At 44.9% G+C, this 17,330-nt stretch overlaps 1 protein-coding gene across 4 annotated transcripts in view; it reads left to right on the forward strand.

Moving 5' to 3' along the window:
- The window catches only part of LOC135498837 (colorectal mutant cancer protein-like), a 32,208-nt gene extending 15,516 nt beyond the window's left edge, over nt 1-16,692 (forward strand). For 3 of the 4 annotated variants that reach the window (XM_064789308.1, XM_064789310.1, XM_064789311.1), the window contains 14 exons: nt 2,684-2,835; nt 3,037-3,150; nt 4,013-4,027; nt 4,611-4,836; nt 5,180-5,337; nt 5,893-6,096; nt 6,414-6,671; nt 9,294-9,681; nt 10,173-10,365; nt 10,964-11,198; nt 12,158-12,346; nt 12,507-12,739; nt 13,017-13,119; nt 14,405-16,692. In XM_064789308.1, the coding sequence (XP_064645378.1) occupies nt 2,684-2,835; nt 3,037-3,150; nt 4,013-4,027; nt 4,611-4,836; nt 5,180-5,337; nt 5,893-6,096; nt 6,414-6,671; nt 9,294-9,681; nt 10,173-10,365; nt 10,964-11,198; nt 12,158-12,346; nt 12,507-12,739; nt 13,017-13,119; nt 14,405-14,482 (2,546 nt within the window). In that variant the 3' untranslated portion in view covers nt 14,483-16,692. The remainder of the gene's footprint in view (nt 1-2,683; nt 2,836-3,036; nt 3,151-4,012; nt 4,028-4,610; nt 4,837-5,179; nt 5,338-5,892; nt 6,097-6,413; nt 6,672-9,293; nt 9,682-10,172; nt 10,366-10,963; nt 11,199-12,157; nt 12,347-12,506; nt 12,740-13,016; nt 13,120-14,404) is intronic. The other variant, XM_064789309.1, reaches the window with a different exon arrangement.
- Nucleotides 16,693-17,330: the final 638 nt, after the last annotated feature.

Below are 17,330 nucleotides of genomic sequence, written 5' to 3' on the forward strand. Positions count from 1 at the left end.
TATCAGTAATTATCAAGGACCGCAGTACCACTGACCCAAGTCAGCACAGAACTGGTGGACTATGTGGCAGCCACCCATCATTATTATTTACTCTGTTTGTTTCGGTACCAGTGTCTTGCCATGGCATTTCCAGTCACATCAATATCACTTTCCTCTGCATGCATGTCCCACTCTGCCATGCCCAGACCACCTTTCACATCAGCAAAATGACTCACACCCTAACAAAACCTTGGTACAATGTGTCGTGCTCATTTCCTCCCCACAACAATACACTCTGACATTAACAAGCTCATTGCAATTAGATTCTGCTAATTGCAATTTTAAACAACTTGAATAGTGCTGCAGAGAAAGGCTGCATTATGGTGTTATTGTTTGCTGGGTTAGCAGACATTACCATTGTGGTAGTGGTTACATTAGCAGACATTACCACTGTGGTAGTGGTTACATTAGCAGACATTACCACTGTGGTAGTGGTTACATTAGCAGACATTACCATTGTGGTAGTGGTTACATTAGCAGACATTACCACTGTGGTAGTGGTTACATTAGCAGACATTACCACTGTGGTAGTGGTTACATTAGCAGACATTACCACTGTGGTAGTGGTTACATTAGCAGACATTACCATTGTGGTAGTGGTTACATTAGCAGACATTACCACTGTGGTAGTGGTTACATTAGCAGACATTACCACTGTGGTAGTGGTTACATTAGCAGACATTACCACTGTGGTAGTGGTTACATTAGCAGACATTACCACTGTGGTAGTGGTTACATTAGCAGACATTACCACTGTGGTAGTGGTTACATTAGCAGACATTACCATTGTGGTAGTGGTTACATTAGCAGACATTACCATTGTGGTAGTGGTTACATTAGCAGACATTACCACTGTGGTAGTGGTTACATTAGCAGACATTACCACTGTGGTAGTGGTTACATTAGCAGACATTACCATTGTGGTAGTGGTTACATTAGCATAATTACATGAAATCACTCAGAATGTGACAGCTCTTTCTTATGAAAACTTATCATTTTTAACATTTTCAAAGCAACTAGGAGAATGCGTTTATCCATTGATGATGTTGAGTGGTGTTAAGTCTTACCTAGGTTTAGCTCATTACGTTAATTATCTCTACGATCATTTGAGCCGTATCACCAGCTGAACAATTTCAGATACTCATCTCAAAACACCTTCTTAGTTTCTCCTCGCGGGAAGCAATCAATGATTCTACACGATCTGCCAACTCTAAGAGCAAGATTGCAACATCAGGTTGTAGATATCCATCCCTTGAACATCTCCTTACTTACGCTAGTTACCAGTCTAGCCTGATCACAAGTGTTCATAACGGCCTGAGTCAGAGAATGTGCAGAATAACAACCTTCATGTTAGTTCGGGAGGTCGATTGTCAACAAACTTCATTGAGCTCACCTGATGTCGGTCAGGTTTCCTTGCTCACCGTTTACTTGATTATCAGGAGGAGAAAGCCACCTAAGTCTCATCTTTGAAAATGAAGTCCAGACTTTTGAAATTCACAGTTGCCTAGGATTCTCCAAGGCAACCACCTGGTTGCTAAGCAATGGTCAGTAAGGTTGGGACTGTATATTGACAAAAAAGATAGTATTATTTCGAGCCAAAGGCAGTTCTCAGTTAGAAATGAGGAGGTCTGTTTATCAGGCGCACTGCCACCTGTGAGCTCACCTCTAGCTGGGAATGGTATCAGTGATAACAATCTTCTTATCTCTGCAACCACAGCAATAATGAGCTGTAATAATTATCGTCTATTGTCTATCAGTGTGCTAGGTTATTTCACAACAGAGACCAAAGTCGGCTCTCCTCGCTGTCCTCACTGGCTAAGGCTATGTCCACTGTGCCAAACTCACAACTGGGAAATGTCATTAGCATGACAAATTGCTATTCATACTAATGTCTGTAGCAGGGTGCTAGGTACTCTCACGGAGGTTAGAGTCAACAAACCCTCCTCTGGCAATCCTAACTGGCTAAGGCTATGTCCGCTAGGCCTACCTGGGACCCTTCAATGGCAAATCAAACTCACAACAAAGACTACAAGTGGATTCTTGCCCTGCTGCAGATTGATAGATATAAGCTGTCTGACCTTTACCGGTACACATCATTACCTTCATGATGGGTATTTGGGTAATCAGAGCTAACAGGTAATTGGTTCAGTGGAGATCTAACAGGTGGGAATAAGCAGGAGATGAAGGTTGCATTCAACAAGTAGGAAAGTTCAGTTCCTGCCCAGAAAGTCCCCAAAGATTGACTCTGCCTTCCGCTATTCTCAATGGGCAGATGCCGAAAAACAACGAGGAAGTTCTCTCAGATTATGATGTATTCTCAATTGGTAGACACAAATCTGCTCTCTGAGGTCACAAAAGATACTGCCACCTAACTTCATGAACTTTGTGATGTCCATCACCACACTCTGTTATATCCTCATCCCCTGGGTTTCTCCTTGGGTATCATCTAGAGGCTGGCGTCCTTCTGATTTTGTTTCTTGCTACCTTTTTCAATGTTGTCAGTTATGTAAGGAACAGATTCATCCATTGAGTCATCGCTACACTCTTGTTTTCAAGATGTTTTTAGAGAAGCTGGTCATTCAGTCTTGCGTAATGAAACTCTTGCATGACTTTTACAACTTTCTATCTCTCTCATGTCTTCCAGCAAACTCTGGTATCGGCTATGACAGTGGTGCTCAAGACTTAGGCCCGGAACCACCAACGTTACACAAGCTGTTTGAATCGTCTGAGCCGGAGATCTATCAGAAGATTACTGAGAGTCCAAACACGAGTCACTGCTTAGAGATGGCCAATTCAGTAAGTGTTGTGAAGAACTTCTAACCCTGTAAGATCAATGACAGCACGGCCAAAGCTTGAAGGCAGTGTGGCCAAAGCCCTGATGTTTGAACTGGAATATTGTCTTTTGTTCCCTGTTTAAAGAGTAGAAAACGATGTTGGCCAGATTGAACACGAGATGGAACGTGACCATGATGTGATATTTGGTTTGATTTATTACAGCTCCACCTGGCGGCCATCGCCTCAATGAAGACAGACCTGCGGGATATGTCTAACCGCCTCCAGCATGTGACGACAGAGCGTGACTTGCTGGAAAAGCAGCTGAGCAAAACACAGGTACGAGCAAGTTGATCAGTTTCTCTTCTCTGGATGGGCCGTACGGGCAAGTTGATCAGGTTCACTTCTCCAGATGGGCCGTACGGGCAAGTTGATCAGGTTCACTTCTCCAGATGGGCCGTACGGGCAAGTTGATCAGGTTCACTTCTCCAGATGGGCCGATCAGTTGGTTCTTTAAAGGAACTCTCCAAAAAGGTTCCCTGCTATCAAACCTAAACTCTTATGCATTGCATTGAAAAACATGAGGTCTGCTGAAATCAGGATGTTACTGGTCTTTTGGAAACCACATTTGTTTCGATGCCTGGCACTGATTTCGTAAACTCTCTTTACTTTGAACTGGTATTTATGTGCTGCATGCTGTTACAAGTTGAACCAGCGCAGATAAACTGATTCTCCAAGTATTGAATTAGGAGAATTAGTGAAACAATTGAATGAAGCTGGCCATGTTTTTCGTGTGCCAGTTCCCTATTGTTTTTCTGTTGGTATGAAAACCTGTATCCAGTGCATTGTGTCAGCAATATACACATCAGTTTAGACATTGATTATGTGCTTGCATACCAACAAACAAACAAAAAGTGTTGGTGATTCTATTAGGAAGTCATTTGAATATCATCAGGATGGCTGAGCTAAGAGCTGCTCAAAGATCACCAGACATGACCAGAGTCTATATAGAAGACATTACTCATTCTTTCTTGTGACACTGAACGATAGCCTGTTGTAAGCAATCATGTCTCAAGGGGACGCTCTAGTTTTGGTGTCAAATACCTGCTTGAGAAAAGTTAATGGTTGATTGAAATCACTGCGACTCAATCTTCTGCCTCAAACATGGTACACATACTTTATCTTATTTTCTTCCCTGCAGCTGTGTACCTCACAGGTAGGGTCCATGGTGTAGATGATAGTCTGTGTTAGAGTTACAGTATCATGTTGTTTTGACCTTGAACTGATGTGCTCAGTCAAGATGGTCAAGTTGTTTTGATAGGTGGCGTCTTGTCATATTCTGTTGCTTCTCTGTTATGCTGGACCATCCCCTCTCTCATCTCTTACACTAGGGTGTCTTTGTTGGTTATCAGTGGCTGATAACTTTTCCTGGGAACTGAATTATTGCCCCAAAAAGAAAAAAGCAGGGACTTAGTACATCGGTGGATGTTGTTGGTTGTCTAATCAAGACTTCTCCGGTAGACCCAAAATGCAGACATATAGTTAAGCAAGCATTTGTCATTAAACCTGGCAGTCCTTGGTTAGAACACCATGGACTTCTGCTATTACAACACGGCGTGACATATTTTCCATTACAATCACTAATATCACCGTGTCAAAGGCCTTTTCGAGCATTATTGATTTCAAGAAATCACGACGTCATCAGCTGTCCTCAATGTCAATGTTCGTACTGACCTTGAAAGGCACATGACTGAGTGCGCCATCTAAGGGGAGTTATTAAGACTGCTTGGTTATTTCAGAGTGAGAAGTTCACAATGCAGCGAGAATGGCAGGACCGGTTAGACGAGCAGAGTCTACGATATGAGGAGAGGATCACGGAGCTTCACAGTGTCATCGCCGAGTTACGGCGGAAGATCGAACGGACGCAGATCAACGTGATCCGGGAGGAAGATGAATATGAAGAAGGTTCAGAGACGAATAGTATCAACGGAAATAACGCCAATGATTCACAATGTGCAAGCATGGGTAGGTGTCTGGCCATCTTCCTTCAAACAGTTTCGGTTTCGATGAAAAAAACACTGAATTCATTTTGTCTAAAAACGTTAATCCTTTTGAGTGGCATGTTGGAACTGGTGTCCACGTTCCTATCAGCTATCACCTGCTGCTCCTGGACCAAGATGATCCCCTTCATGTCCTAGCAGGCCTTGGCACTCGAGGCTTCTTGTGGCAAGGTCACCTGCTGCTCCTGGACCAAGATGATCCCCTTCATGTCCTAGCAGGCCTTGGCACTCAAGGCTTCTTGTGGCAAGGTCAGTGGCTCACAGTAAGTGACAAGTATTGACTAAAGGCAGTGTTGTTTAATTTGCAGAACTTGGCCAAGACTTGAATGCTGAGCTATCACGTGTTGTGTCAGAGTTAGAGAATCGTATTGGTGAGAACAAGAAGAATGGTGCAGAGTCGGAAACAACCCAACCATACATCACTCTCCAGCCGTACCTCAAGGAGGGCACACTGGAGGGGAACAAGGTTAGTAGATGGCTCACGCTCCCAATGGTGGGCTCAAGTCAGACTGTCACATGTACAGTCGAGTACCTGTGTCTGCTGTGATGGCTCACGCTCCCAGTGGTGGGCTCAAGTCAGACTGTCACATGTACAGTCGAGTACCTGTGTCTGCTGTGATGGCTCACGCTCCCAGTGGTGGGCTCAAGTCAGACTGTCACATGTACAGTCGAGTACCTGTGTCTGCTGTGATGGCTCACGCTCCCAGTGGTGGGCTCAAGTCAGACTGTCACATGTACAGTCGAGTACCTGTGTCTGCTGTGATGGCTCACGCTCCCAATGGTGGGCTCAAGTCAGACTGTCACATGTACAGTCGAGTACCTGTGTCTGCTGTGATGGCTCACGCTCCCAGTGGTGGGCTCAAGTCAGACTGTCACATGGACAGACTTGGTGGGAATGATCATCTCCCGTACCGAGCACTACAACTGAGATCTGACAACAGATTCTGACGGTAATTTGAGAGCTGTCATTTTGTTTCACTTTTTCTGCCACCATTTGATAATCATGATGTCTCCACTGTAGGTTTGTAAAGAAGTTGATGGCCATATGCTACCCGAGTCTGACTCTTCCGGCACGGAAGGTGTGAATCCTAAAGATCATGTGATGAACATCAAGATGGAGAATCACGAGTTGAGGGGGACGTTAAATGATCAGGATTCGCTGATTAATAAACTGCGTATCGAGATTGAAAACTTCCATGAGGAGAGAGAGGTTCTGAAACGTCAGGTGAGGGCTTGCAGCGATGTGTGTTTTTGTCTTCATATTCAGCTAGGATTTTGCTTCCACCAATCACTAGCACAGCAGGCTATTATCTAGTTTGAGTTTAGGATGCTATGGTAACTGTATCCTGCCGCTGCGGTTATCAGACAGCTGGAATCTGTCCCTCGCTAGCGTGGCATGAGACAAATATTGGCTGTTATAAAAAACGTGATATGTGTTTTCACAGGTTTGTGGTTCAAATGACCAATTATTTGTTTGAGTGTTCGCTTTGAAATGCCTCAACTTTAATTGCCTGAAATTCACATGTACATGTACTATTTCAGATCCGAGAACTCCAGTCCAAAACTCATGACAGTCCGTCATCTCCCTCTAGGAGTTGGGTTCCACCATCGCCCATGAGATCTCCCGCCCATCAACAACAACAACAACAACAACAACAACAACAACAGAGGCTTGACGGGGCACTAGTCAGCTCGGAGCCGTCAAAGATTGCCAAGGTGGCCGAGTTGAAGCGGTTGAAACCAAAGCCCCCTGGTACCGGAGGAGATCGAATATTTGGTGCTGAAATCAGCTCCCAAGGGGTAAGAAATGTTCTCATCTGAAGGAAGCAAATTGTCACAGCAGTGATTCACAGTTGTCAACTAGGGCGCTTCAGAACGAAATCTGCTTACACTTCAACATGCCACTCTGATGGTTAGCATTCCGGGTATACACTGCTGGATGTTGTCACTGACAGCGACAACGGTTTCAGTAGTACATGTCCCACCAAGCTGTGCTAACATAGTCATCCCTGGCCTTCAAGGCACATCAGGCTACCGTCAACAGTCCCCACCCTGTCAGAGGCCTGTCTGAAGATCTCCCCCCCAGACCAAGCTCTTTCATCTCTTTTTCTACTGTACGACTCCAGGGCTTCTCTGATGGCCTTGGTTATCTCTCCATTGGAATGTTCCTTGGGGGAGTGTAGGGCTTCTCTGATGGCCTTGGTTATCTCTCCATTGGAGTGTTTCCTTGGGGGAGTGTAGGGCTTCTCTGATGGCCTTGGTTATCTCTCCATTGGAGTGTTGCCTTGGGGGAGTGTAGGGCTTCTCTGATGGCCTTGGTTATCTCTCCATTGGAGTGTTTCCTTGGGGGAGTGTAGGGCTTCTCTGATGGCCTTGGTTATCTCTTCATTGGAGTGTTTCCTTGGGGGAGTGTAGGGCTTCTCTGATGGCCTTGGTTATCTCTCCATTGGAGTGTTGCCTTGGGGGAGTGTAGGGCTTCTCTGATGGCCTTGGTTATCTCTTCATTGGAGTGTTTCCTTGGGGGAGTGTAGGGCTTCTCTGATGGCCTTGGTTATCTCTCCATTGGAGTGTTGCCTTGGGGGAGTGTAGGGCTTCTCTGATGGCCTTGGTTATCTCTCCATTGGAGTGTTTCCTTGGGGGAGTGTAGGGCTTCTCTGATGGCCTTGGTTATCTCTCCATTGGAGTGTTTCCTTGGAGGAGTGTAGGGCTTCTCTGATGGCCTTGGTTATCTCTCCATTGGAGTGTTTCCTTGGGGGAGTGTAGGGCTTCTCTGATGGCCTTGGTTATCTCTCCATTGGAATGTTCCTTGGGGGAGTGTAGGGCTTCTCTGATGGCCTTGGTTATCTCTCCATTGGAATGTTCCTTGGGGGAGTGTAGGGCTTCTCTGATGGCCTTGGTTATCTCTCCATTGGAGTGTTTCCTTGGGGGAGTGTAGGGCTTCTCTGATGGCCTTGGTTATCTCTCCATTGGAATGTTCCTTGGGGGAGTGTAGGGCTTCTCTGATGGCCTTGGTTATCTCTCCATTGGAATGTTCCTTGGGGGAGTGTAGGGCTTCTCTGATGGCCTTGGTTATCTCTCCATTGGAGTGTTTCCTTGGGGGAGTGTAGGGCTTCTCTGATGGCCTTGGTTATCTCTCCATTGGAGGGTTTCCTTGGGGGAGTGTAGGGCTTCTCTGATGGCCTTGGTTATCTCTCCATTGGAGTGTTTCCTTGGGGGAGTGTAGGGCTTCTCTGATGGCCTTGGTTATCTCTCCATTGGAGTGTTTCCTTGGGGGAGTGTAGGGCTTCTCTGATGGCCTTGGTTATCTCTCCATTGGAGTGTTTCCTTGGAGGAGTGTAGGGCTTCTCTGATGGCCTTGGTTATCTCTCCATTGGAGTGTTTCCTTGGGGGAGTGTAGGGCTTCTCTGATGGCCTTGGTTATCTCTCCATTGGAGTGTTGCCTTGGGGGAGTGTAGGGCTTCTCTGATGGCCTTGGTTATCTCTCCATTGGAGTGTTTCCTTGGGGGAGTGTAGGGCTTCTCTGATGGCCTTGGTTATCTCTCCATTGGAGTGTTTCCTTGGGGGAGTGTAGGGCTTCTCTGATGGCCTTGGTTATCTCTCCATTGGAGTGTTTCCTTGGGGGAGTGTAGGGCTTCTCTGATGGTCTTGGTTATCTCTCCATTGGAGTGTTGCCTTGGGGGAGTGTAGGGCTTCTCTGATGGCCTTGGTTATCTCTCCATTGGAGTGTTTCCTTGGGGGAGTGTAGGGCTTCTCTGATGGCCTTGGTTATCTCTCCATTGGAGTGTTTCCTTGGGGGAGTGTAGGGCTTCTCTGATGGCCTTGGTTATCTCTCCATTGGAGTGTTTCCTTGGGGGAGTGTAGGGCTTCTCTGATGGCCTTGGTTATCTCTCCATTGGAGTGTTTCCTTGGGGGAGTGTAGGGCTTCTCTGATGGCCTTGGTTATCTCTCCATTGGAGTGTTGCCTTGGGGGAGTGTAGGGCTTCTCTGATGGCCTTGGTTATCTCTCCATTGGAGTGTTTCCTTGGGGGAGTGTAGGGCTTCTCTGATGGTCTTGGTTATCTCTCCATTGGAGTGTTTCCTTGGGGGAGTGTAGGGCTTCTCTGATGGTCTTGGTTATCTCTCCATTGGAGTGTTTCCTTGGGGGAGTGTAGGGCTTCTCTGATGGCCTTGGTTATCTCTCCATTGGAGTGTTTCCTTGGGGGAGTGTAGGGCTTCTCTGATGGCCTTGGTTATCTCTCCATTGGAGTGTTTCCTTGGAGGAGTGTAGGGCTTCTCTGATGGCCTTGGTTATCTCTCCATTGGAGTGTTTCCTTGGGGGAGTGTAGGGCTTCTCTGATGGCCTTGGTTATCTCTCCATTGGAGTGTTTCCTTGCGTTAGTGTCAGGTTGTTAGTGTTGTCATGACTGTGTTGATGTTTTTCAGCTTCCAAGTTCTAAAGTAGCGGAGCATCTCTCCCAGAACCTCCAGGACCACTGTAATATGCAAGACCTTGTCCAAGGTTGCCATGGCAACAAGGTGCCAGCAGAGATTATACGGGAGTTTGAGATCGAAGTGGAAAGATTAACAAGTAAAATAGACAATCTGAAATCTCAGAACGATTTATTACAAATCACCCTCGATGAGAGTAAATCACATGCGGATCGCTTGAGTGTTTTGATGGGGAAATATGAGTCGAATAACATGGCCCTTCAGCTGGCAGTAAACTACACAGATCAGTTGAGTGAGGTGTATGATGTGTTCACAGCACTGCAAGAGAGTGAGATCGGTGTCCTGTTGGTGAACTGTCGCGCAGCTGGCTTAGGAAGCATTGGTACGTATTTCATTGGTTAGATTTGTGCCAAGACTTGGTCCACAAGATCACTCACTACCACAGACAGTGTGGCACCAGTTTATGGTAGGTGTGGACCTGATGATGGCCTTTGTTATTCAATATACAACATGACCCACTGGTGTGGAGAAGGCCACTGGTGTGGAGATGGCCACTGGTGTGGAGAAGGCCACTGGTGTGGAGAAGGCCACTGGTGTGGAGAAGGCCACTGGTGTGGAGAAGGCCACTGGCGTGGAGAAGGCCACTGGTGTGGAGAAGGCCACTGGTGTGGAGAAGGCCTGAGATCATTCAGAACAGGGGAGATTCTGTATAAAATCAAAGAATGTTTTGGATTTCGGTTATCTTTTGGTTGAATAAAGTAGTTCTCGTCTACAGTTTTAGATGTCTGTATCCCAAATATTCCTGGACTTGATCTTGTGCATAAGTTTGCAATGTTGCCATGGTAACTGATTAATCTCGACCTTGACCTTCAGCTGGTGTAACAGAGGCTGATGAACAGGAAGACATTAGTTCCCTCCTCCAGCGCACGCACACGACGCGGAAGATGACAGAGAATGTGGCCAAACAGTTATTACAGCGGTTAGATCGTAACTCTGGGATCCACATGCCATCAGGGTGTCACACGGCTCCCTGGGAGGAGCTATCATCAACCAGTCGCACAACCAGGTAAACGTCTTGTGCGATTGATAGAAATATTGAGGACCCGGAGGTGTAGTGGTTTAGACAAGGCTTGATTGTGTGGAAGCCTTGGTGTTGACATGGGGTGACCAGTGACTCGGGTCTGAGTCTCATCTGTCTCCGAGTGGGAAGACAGTGAGATGATCTTGACGAGTTACCTTGGCTGAACCGTGAATCTCATTGGAAAGGATGACAATATAAGTAACAGTATTGCATGGAAACCCACTTATCGTCACACTAATAACGCAAGTACCTAACTCACTTTTTGGCCAAATTGAGTTTTTTTTACAGCAATGGCTCCCCATAGTAAGCCACACAATCTATATGGCGATCACGTAGCAGGTTACATATAACAAGCATGTTTGCCTAACTCAAGCATCTGTCATTTTTCTCTCTTGCCACTGCAGTTCCACACCTTGGAAAGTAACCATCTCTGAGGACATTTCTCTCTTGCCACTGCAGTTCCACACCTTGGAAAGTAACCTCTCTGAGGACATTTCTCTCTTGCCACTGCAGTTCCACACCTTGGAAAGTAACCTCTCTGAGGACATTTCTCAAGATGTGAATATATTTCCTCCTTTTCCAGCACGACAAGTTCAACTGGCAGTAACGGTGACTCGGAATTCTCCAAAATGGACGAGAAGAAGTTACGAGAATACATCCAACAATTAAAGAATGATCGCTCGGCAGTTACTATGACGATGATGGAGTTAGAGAGCGTCCATATTGACCCGTTCGATATGGAGGCGAGGAAGAACCCGGAGGCTCAGAGGCTCGATCTGGAGAATGCTGTGCTCATGCAAGAGTTGATGGCGATGAAGGTTAGCATGTGATCTGGTTGGTCTGTGTGGTAACTTGGGTAGAGTTCTCACAAAGTTTGGTATCTGCAATACTCACTGGTGGCAATGACTTGACTGTGAGTGTAGCTCACTGGTGGCAATGACTTGACTGTGAGTGAAGCTCACTGGTGGCAATGACTTGACTGTGAGTGTAGCTCACTGGTGGCAATGACTTGACTGTGAGTGTAGCTCACTGGTGGCAATGACTTGACTGTGAGTGTAGCTCACTGGTGGCAATGACTTGACTGTGAGTGTAGCTCACTGGTGGCAATGACTTGACTGTGAGTGTAGCTCACTGGTGGCAATGACTTGACTGTGAGTGTAGCTCACTGGTGGCAATGACTTGACTGTGAGTGAAGCTCACTGGTGGCAATGACTTGACTTTGAGTGTAACTCTTGAAAGCCTGCAACTGCATTCCCATCGGTACCTGCAATACTCATTGGTGGCAATGACTTGACTGTGAGTGTAGTTCTTGAAAGCCTGCAACTGCATTCCCATCGGTACCTGCAATACTCATTGGTGGCAATGACTTGACTGTGAGTGTAACTCTTGAAAGCCTGCAACTGGATTCCCATCGGTACCTGCAATACTCATTGGTGGCAATGACTTGACTGTGAGTGTAGTTCTTGAAAGCCTGCAACTGCATTCCCATCGGTACCTGCAATACTCATTGGTGGCAATGACTTGACTGTAAGTGTAGTTCTTGAAAGCCTGCAACTGCATTCCCATCGGTACCTGCAATACTCATTGGTGGCAATGACTTGACTGTGAGTGAAGCTCACTGGTGGCAATGACTTGACTGTGAGTGTAGTTCTTGAAAGCCTGCAACTGCATTCCCATCGGTACCTGCAATACTCATTGGTGGCAATGACTTGACTGTGAGTGAAGCTCTTGTATATTGTACTCTGCCGTGTTGTAATCAATTTCCTTCCAACTGCAGGAGGAGAAGGCCGAGTTAAAGGCACATTCGTACCTCCTGGAGCGGGAGAAGAAGTCCATTGAACTGCGTCTTAACGGCAAGGAGTCGCAGGAACAGGCTTATATTGTCCAGATAGAACATCTCAAGTCAGAGATGAAGGAGTATCACCGTCGGTTACAGAGAGAGGAAAGGATGAGGCGTGGAGAAAAGGTAACTCTTCATCTCAATTTTATTCTGTATGCTGGTTGCTCATATGATCCCAAAATGTTTCTCGATGGCTGTTCTGCGTAATGAAGAATGATTTGAAATTCCTCCAAGTCCCTTTAGTTTGATCTCTGTCTGCACTAAACCATCTTCTTGCTGTTTGCAGAATCCCGACAGTGACTCTTCTTCAGATAAGAACTCCAATGCATCGCCGGCCGACCAGCGCGTGCACAGTCCCAGTGAGGTACAACAAGACTTACAGGAATCATTACGCCGCGAACGCAAACTTAAGGCGCGGGTTCATGACCTCGTTGCAACGCTGGAGAAATTGTCGCGGAATTCTGAAGTGCGCCATCAACAGTCTGCTGAGTTTGTGAATGATTTGAAGAAAGCGAATAGGTAGGTGTGCTCATGTCTTTTAGTGCTTCTTTGTTTATCATATAATGTCTAACTCCCTTTTAGTTGATGAGTAGGAAATACGATAGTCCAAAAATACAGGTGTTATGATGCTAGATACAAGGAAGGTGAATACAGGAGCCATTGCCATGAGTGATGCTATAGAAAGCCATCGAGAGTGGAACATCTGTGAGTGAAGTGATTAAGAGAAGGTTTAAAAAGCTAGGAAGCCTCTTGCCGTTGGTATTGTTGCACCTCATACTCTGTTGAAATATTTCAGTGCCCTCATCTCAGCATTCGAACGTGCCAAGAAAAAGTACCAGAGTAAGATGAAGAAGATGGAAGCTCAGCTGCAGAATCTTCGAGAACAGTATGAAACACAGGTTAGTAGAAGCTTTGGGCAGATCTACCTGGCTTGGACCAGACTCAGGTGGTTCAAGGAGGATACCGCGGTGACGTCACGGCTTTTCCAAGATGGCGCTTCATATTGTAAACAAACTCGATCCACGGCCAAGGGAAAATCAAGTCATCAAAAAAATTAGATTTTTCGCATCAAATCAGAGTTATTAGTACTTTTCTGCTATGAAATAAGTCTTCAGACAATAAGCTATCATTTGAATAATGAAAAGTGCTGTTTTGATGGGGAAAAATAGGGTTTTTTAAACCAAATAGCCGGCACCGATCTTCCAAAATTAGCGATGGTTTCAAAACAGTCTCCCAGATATGGGGCAATCTCTTCATTATCATAATGGGATTTGGAGGTATGTTTACAGATTTTACAAGTTCGAGACCTGTTATACCTAAAACTCGCATAGATCCCCATAGATCCCCTCTATTTGTCGAGTTAGCGCCCCTGTAAGATCATGCATTTTCGGACACTAGAACGAAATCTTCCTGCGGATATCGCGGTTTCGGTGATGATTTAAGGAGAAATTGACTGTTCTTAGAGTTGTATGGGACAGAAATGAGTTCATACTTCATGAATACATGAATATATTATGATATGGGCGGGCTTCTAAGCCAAAACAATAACGAACTCAACTGCATCTCTACCGTGTATCGCGTAGTGCATTGCCTAGTGTATTTCGTAGTGTATTTTAGCGGAGACATTATTTCTCATTATTTCCGCACTTTGGCCACGCCAAACGTCTTTTTTATTCGTGGAAGTTAATCTGCTCTGTAAATTTTATTCTACACAGGAAGAATCCATACTAGGTATTGCAATATTTCATGTCTATTGGTGTTTTTGTGTACATGAGCGCACCAGACAGTGAGCCGTGGAGATGTGTTCAGTGCTGGTGCTGTCAGTAGACTGAATCTGATTGGCCATAGCGATCACTAATATGGGTCGGGATCACGTGATGTGACGTCACCGCGGTATCCTCCTTGCAGGTGGTTTAAACTCTGACCATGCATATGCCTACAAAGGCAATTGTCTACCCAACATAAACTGCCCAACATAGTCTGCCCAACATAGATTTTATGTTGGGAGCCCAACATAAATTAAGCTAGTTGCCTATCACACACCTCCCTGCAGCTGATCGGGATGTCTACACCTTATATGCTGCTTGGTGTGTCTCTAAACATCACCATGAAGCCAGGTCTCTTGAGAGATCGGGGAATATGGTCAACTGAATAATACGATATTCCACAACACTTTCCTTTCAGATTAAACTGCTGCGACAACGGATCGTCCACCTGGAGGAGGAGGTGAAACGCCCACGCACAAATGAAACGTCATTATAGCAATACGCCGATTACGGAGAATTGTGATAAAGACTGAAAGTGCCACCTAGTGGCTTGTTTGTAAATATCCTTCTCCGTTGGTTGTGTGTACGAGTCAAACTCGATAGTCAGGGGGGATACAACCTTCAACTAATCCACCCTGACGATAGTCAGGGTGGATTAGTTGTATAGTCAGGGTGGATTAGTTGCAGGTTGTATAGTCAGGGTGGATTAGTTGCAGGTTGTATAGTCAGGGTGGATTAGTTGAAGGTTGTATAGTCAGGGTGGATTAGTTGCAGGTTGTATAGTCAGGGTGGATTAGTTGCAGGTTGTATGGTCAGGGTGGATTAGTTGCAGGTTGTATAGTCAGGGTGGATTAGTTGCAGGTTGTATAGTCAGGGTGGATTAGTTGAAGGTTGTATGGTCAGGGTCGATTAGTTTTATAGTGACCATGTGGTGTCTTGAAAATGGCTTTTGGATAGAATATGGAGGAAGGTCATTACGAGACGAGATTGGAAAGCTTGGTCCGAGTCTCACTCTGCCCTCACATCATCTGGAGCATAGAATTGCTCACTGCAGACAATGTGCAACACATACATCCTCATATGCCTCCATGTGGATATATTTTGAGTCATCAGTGGAGCTTACCTCATGATATATTGTCTGGGAAAGTAGCAGTGATGTCTGAGAGTTGTGATTCAGGTGGTAGCATACATACTGGAGCCCATTCTCCTCAACATGATGAAATCAAAACATGTTTCCTCGGGTAGTAATGGCCGCCAGTTCAGATCATCTTTATCATACATGAGCGCCAGGCCTGATTCCACCGTCTTGCAGTGAATGTTCTTACAATGCATATGATGTTACATGATTCACCTCACTGATTGAGCAGACGTGACCTCAACCTAGGGCATGGCTGTATCATCCATACTCACCGTAGTTTTTATCTCTATTTTATGATGGAATCTTCCGTAGATTTTGGAAGGACAAATTCAACTCCTGTTTATTAGATATTTGTATAAAGCTTCTTAGCATAATTTATGCAATTTATTGCCATTTTGAATATATTATGATGATGAGATTATCAGTTTATTTGTATTGGACTTATTAATATGTTGTATATATTTCCAATGTGGGGCACAATCTCTGGAGAGGACGTCAATCTGTGGGTTGTTTTTCGAATGATTGGGAACAGAAATGATCTTTTCCATTTAAATGATCATGATTCGATTATTTTAGGTTAGAAGTCATTTTGGGTGGGAATTTGGTGATTTTGTTAGGAAGTTTTTATGTGTGTTTACCTCTTCAATCAAGAATAGTCATTATTTATTCTTGATTCAGTGCAGTCTGTTTCAAGCATAATTTATAGTTGTGTATACATTGTCAGTTTTGGAGGTGTTAACCTGTTTGTTTGTTTGGGGGGGGGGGGGGGGGGATGAGACCCCTTACACCAGAATGGGTAGTAAGACACATTTGGGACCTATGGAATTATTCGCATGTTCATTATAGCTTGGGTTATAAGCTACATTTGATACTACTTCCTTCTTTGTATCTATTGTGATGCCTGAGATATTCATAAATATGTTTGGAGAAATGTATTACAACGTTGTTTGAAGAAATTGAAGGTTTTAAACCCGGATAAAAGGTTGAGGTAAACAGGTCACTTGATCATTGCTCTTGGACTCAACAGTGAAAGGTTGATATTGTGTATATTGCAATGAATTCTAGAACTATGCACTAGAAGCTACCTGGATGGATGAGTCATCCGGGCTCGAGAGTTGGGGTTTAAAGTCAACACATTAGTTATTTCCCCTTGGGAGGACACAAGTTACTTTAAATGTATTTTGGATGACATTTTTGCCAAATTCTTTGCTTTTCTATGGTTTTAGTATTACACAGTAGTACATGTACTATGGTGCAATTGTGTTCAAGTGTCCTGGAGAATCTGTAACCATAGTAACCACGTTGTAAACACTTTGTTGACATAGTGAATGCTGGTCAGAGCGTTTGTATGGAGAGATCGCTTCTGATGAGAAAATTCTTTCAGAAAAATTTTAAAATAGGCCTTGAATTTTCAATTGGAATGTTTTACAGGGCTTTACGATCATTCTGATTGGTTACAACTTCTCCAGGATACAATCTATCGGATGCATTTAAATCTGCCTAATGATCTTTGTAAATGTGATGTTTATACAACTTGTACATGGAGGAATAAACTGTATATTACATGATATCTAGACTCACCGACATCTGTTGTGGATCTGCATCCATAGATTTACACTTGTCAATTAGCAGCCCAGGAAATAGGCCTGAAATAGGCCAACAATACATACAGTAGCCCAGTAAATAGGCCTGAAATAGGCCAACATTACACAGGCATTCTATGGTAGTTGTTAATAGAAAGACGGGGGTAGCATCTTACCTCGAGAGGGACATCACTATCATGTGACGAGCAGCCCAGCCACATCCTCCACACATCAGTATATCCTGCGGGGGTATATCCTCTCTGGATTGATGTCGTCACACGCACTTCCTCTGCTGAGGGAACACCATAAGGGTGCTGTCTCAACCATGGCAGTATTAGCACATCCTTGGTTGTACCACTGAGCATACATATATAAAGACTTTACCGGGTAATCAACACAGACAAGGCTGCAACATGACTGGGCCAGAAATGTCCTCGGATTAACTTCCAGGAGACCACCGAGACAACTTCATGACTAGGGACAACCAGTCTTGAGGACATTTCATCGGAAGAGACCATTGTGTAAAACAAAACAAGACAAACATGATCAGCTGGTTACCATAAATCTATTTCTGTTTGAATTTACATAAAAACACAAGAAAAGTCCACACATTCCGTAACATT

This window comes from Lineus longissimus, chromosome 14 (genome assembly GCF_910592395.1).
Source record: "Lineus longissimus chromosome 14, tnLinLong1.2, whole genome shotgun sequence".
In the NCBI taxonomy this organism is placed as follows: Eukaryota; Metazoa; Nemertea; class Pilidiophora; order Heteronemertea; family Lineidae; genus Lineus; species Lineus longissimus.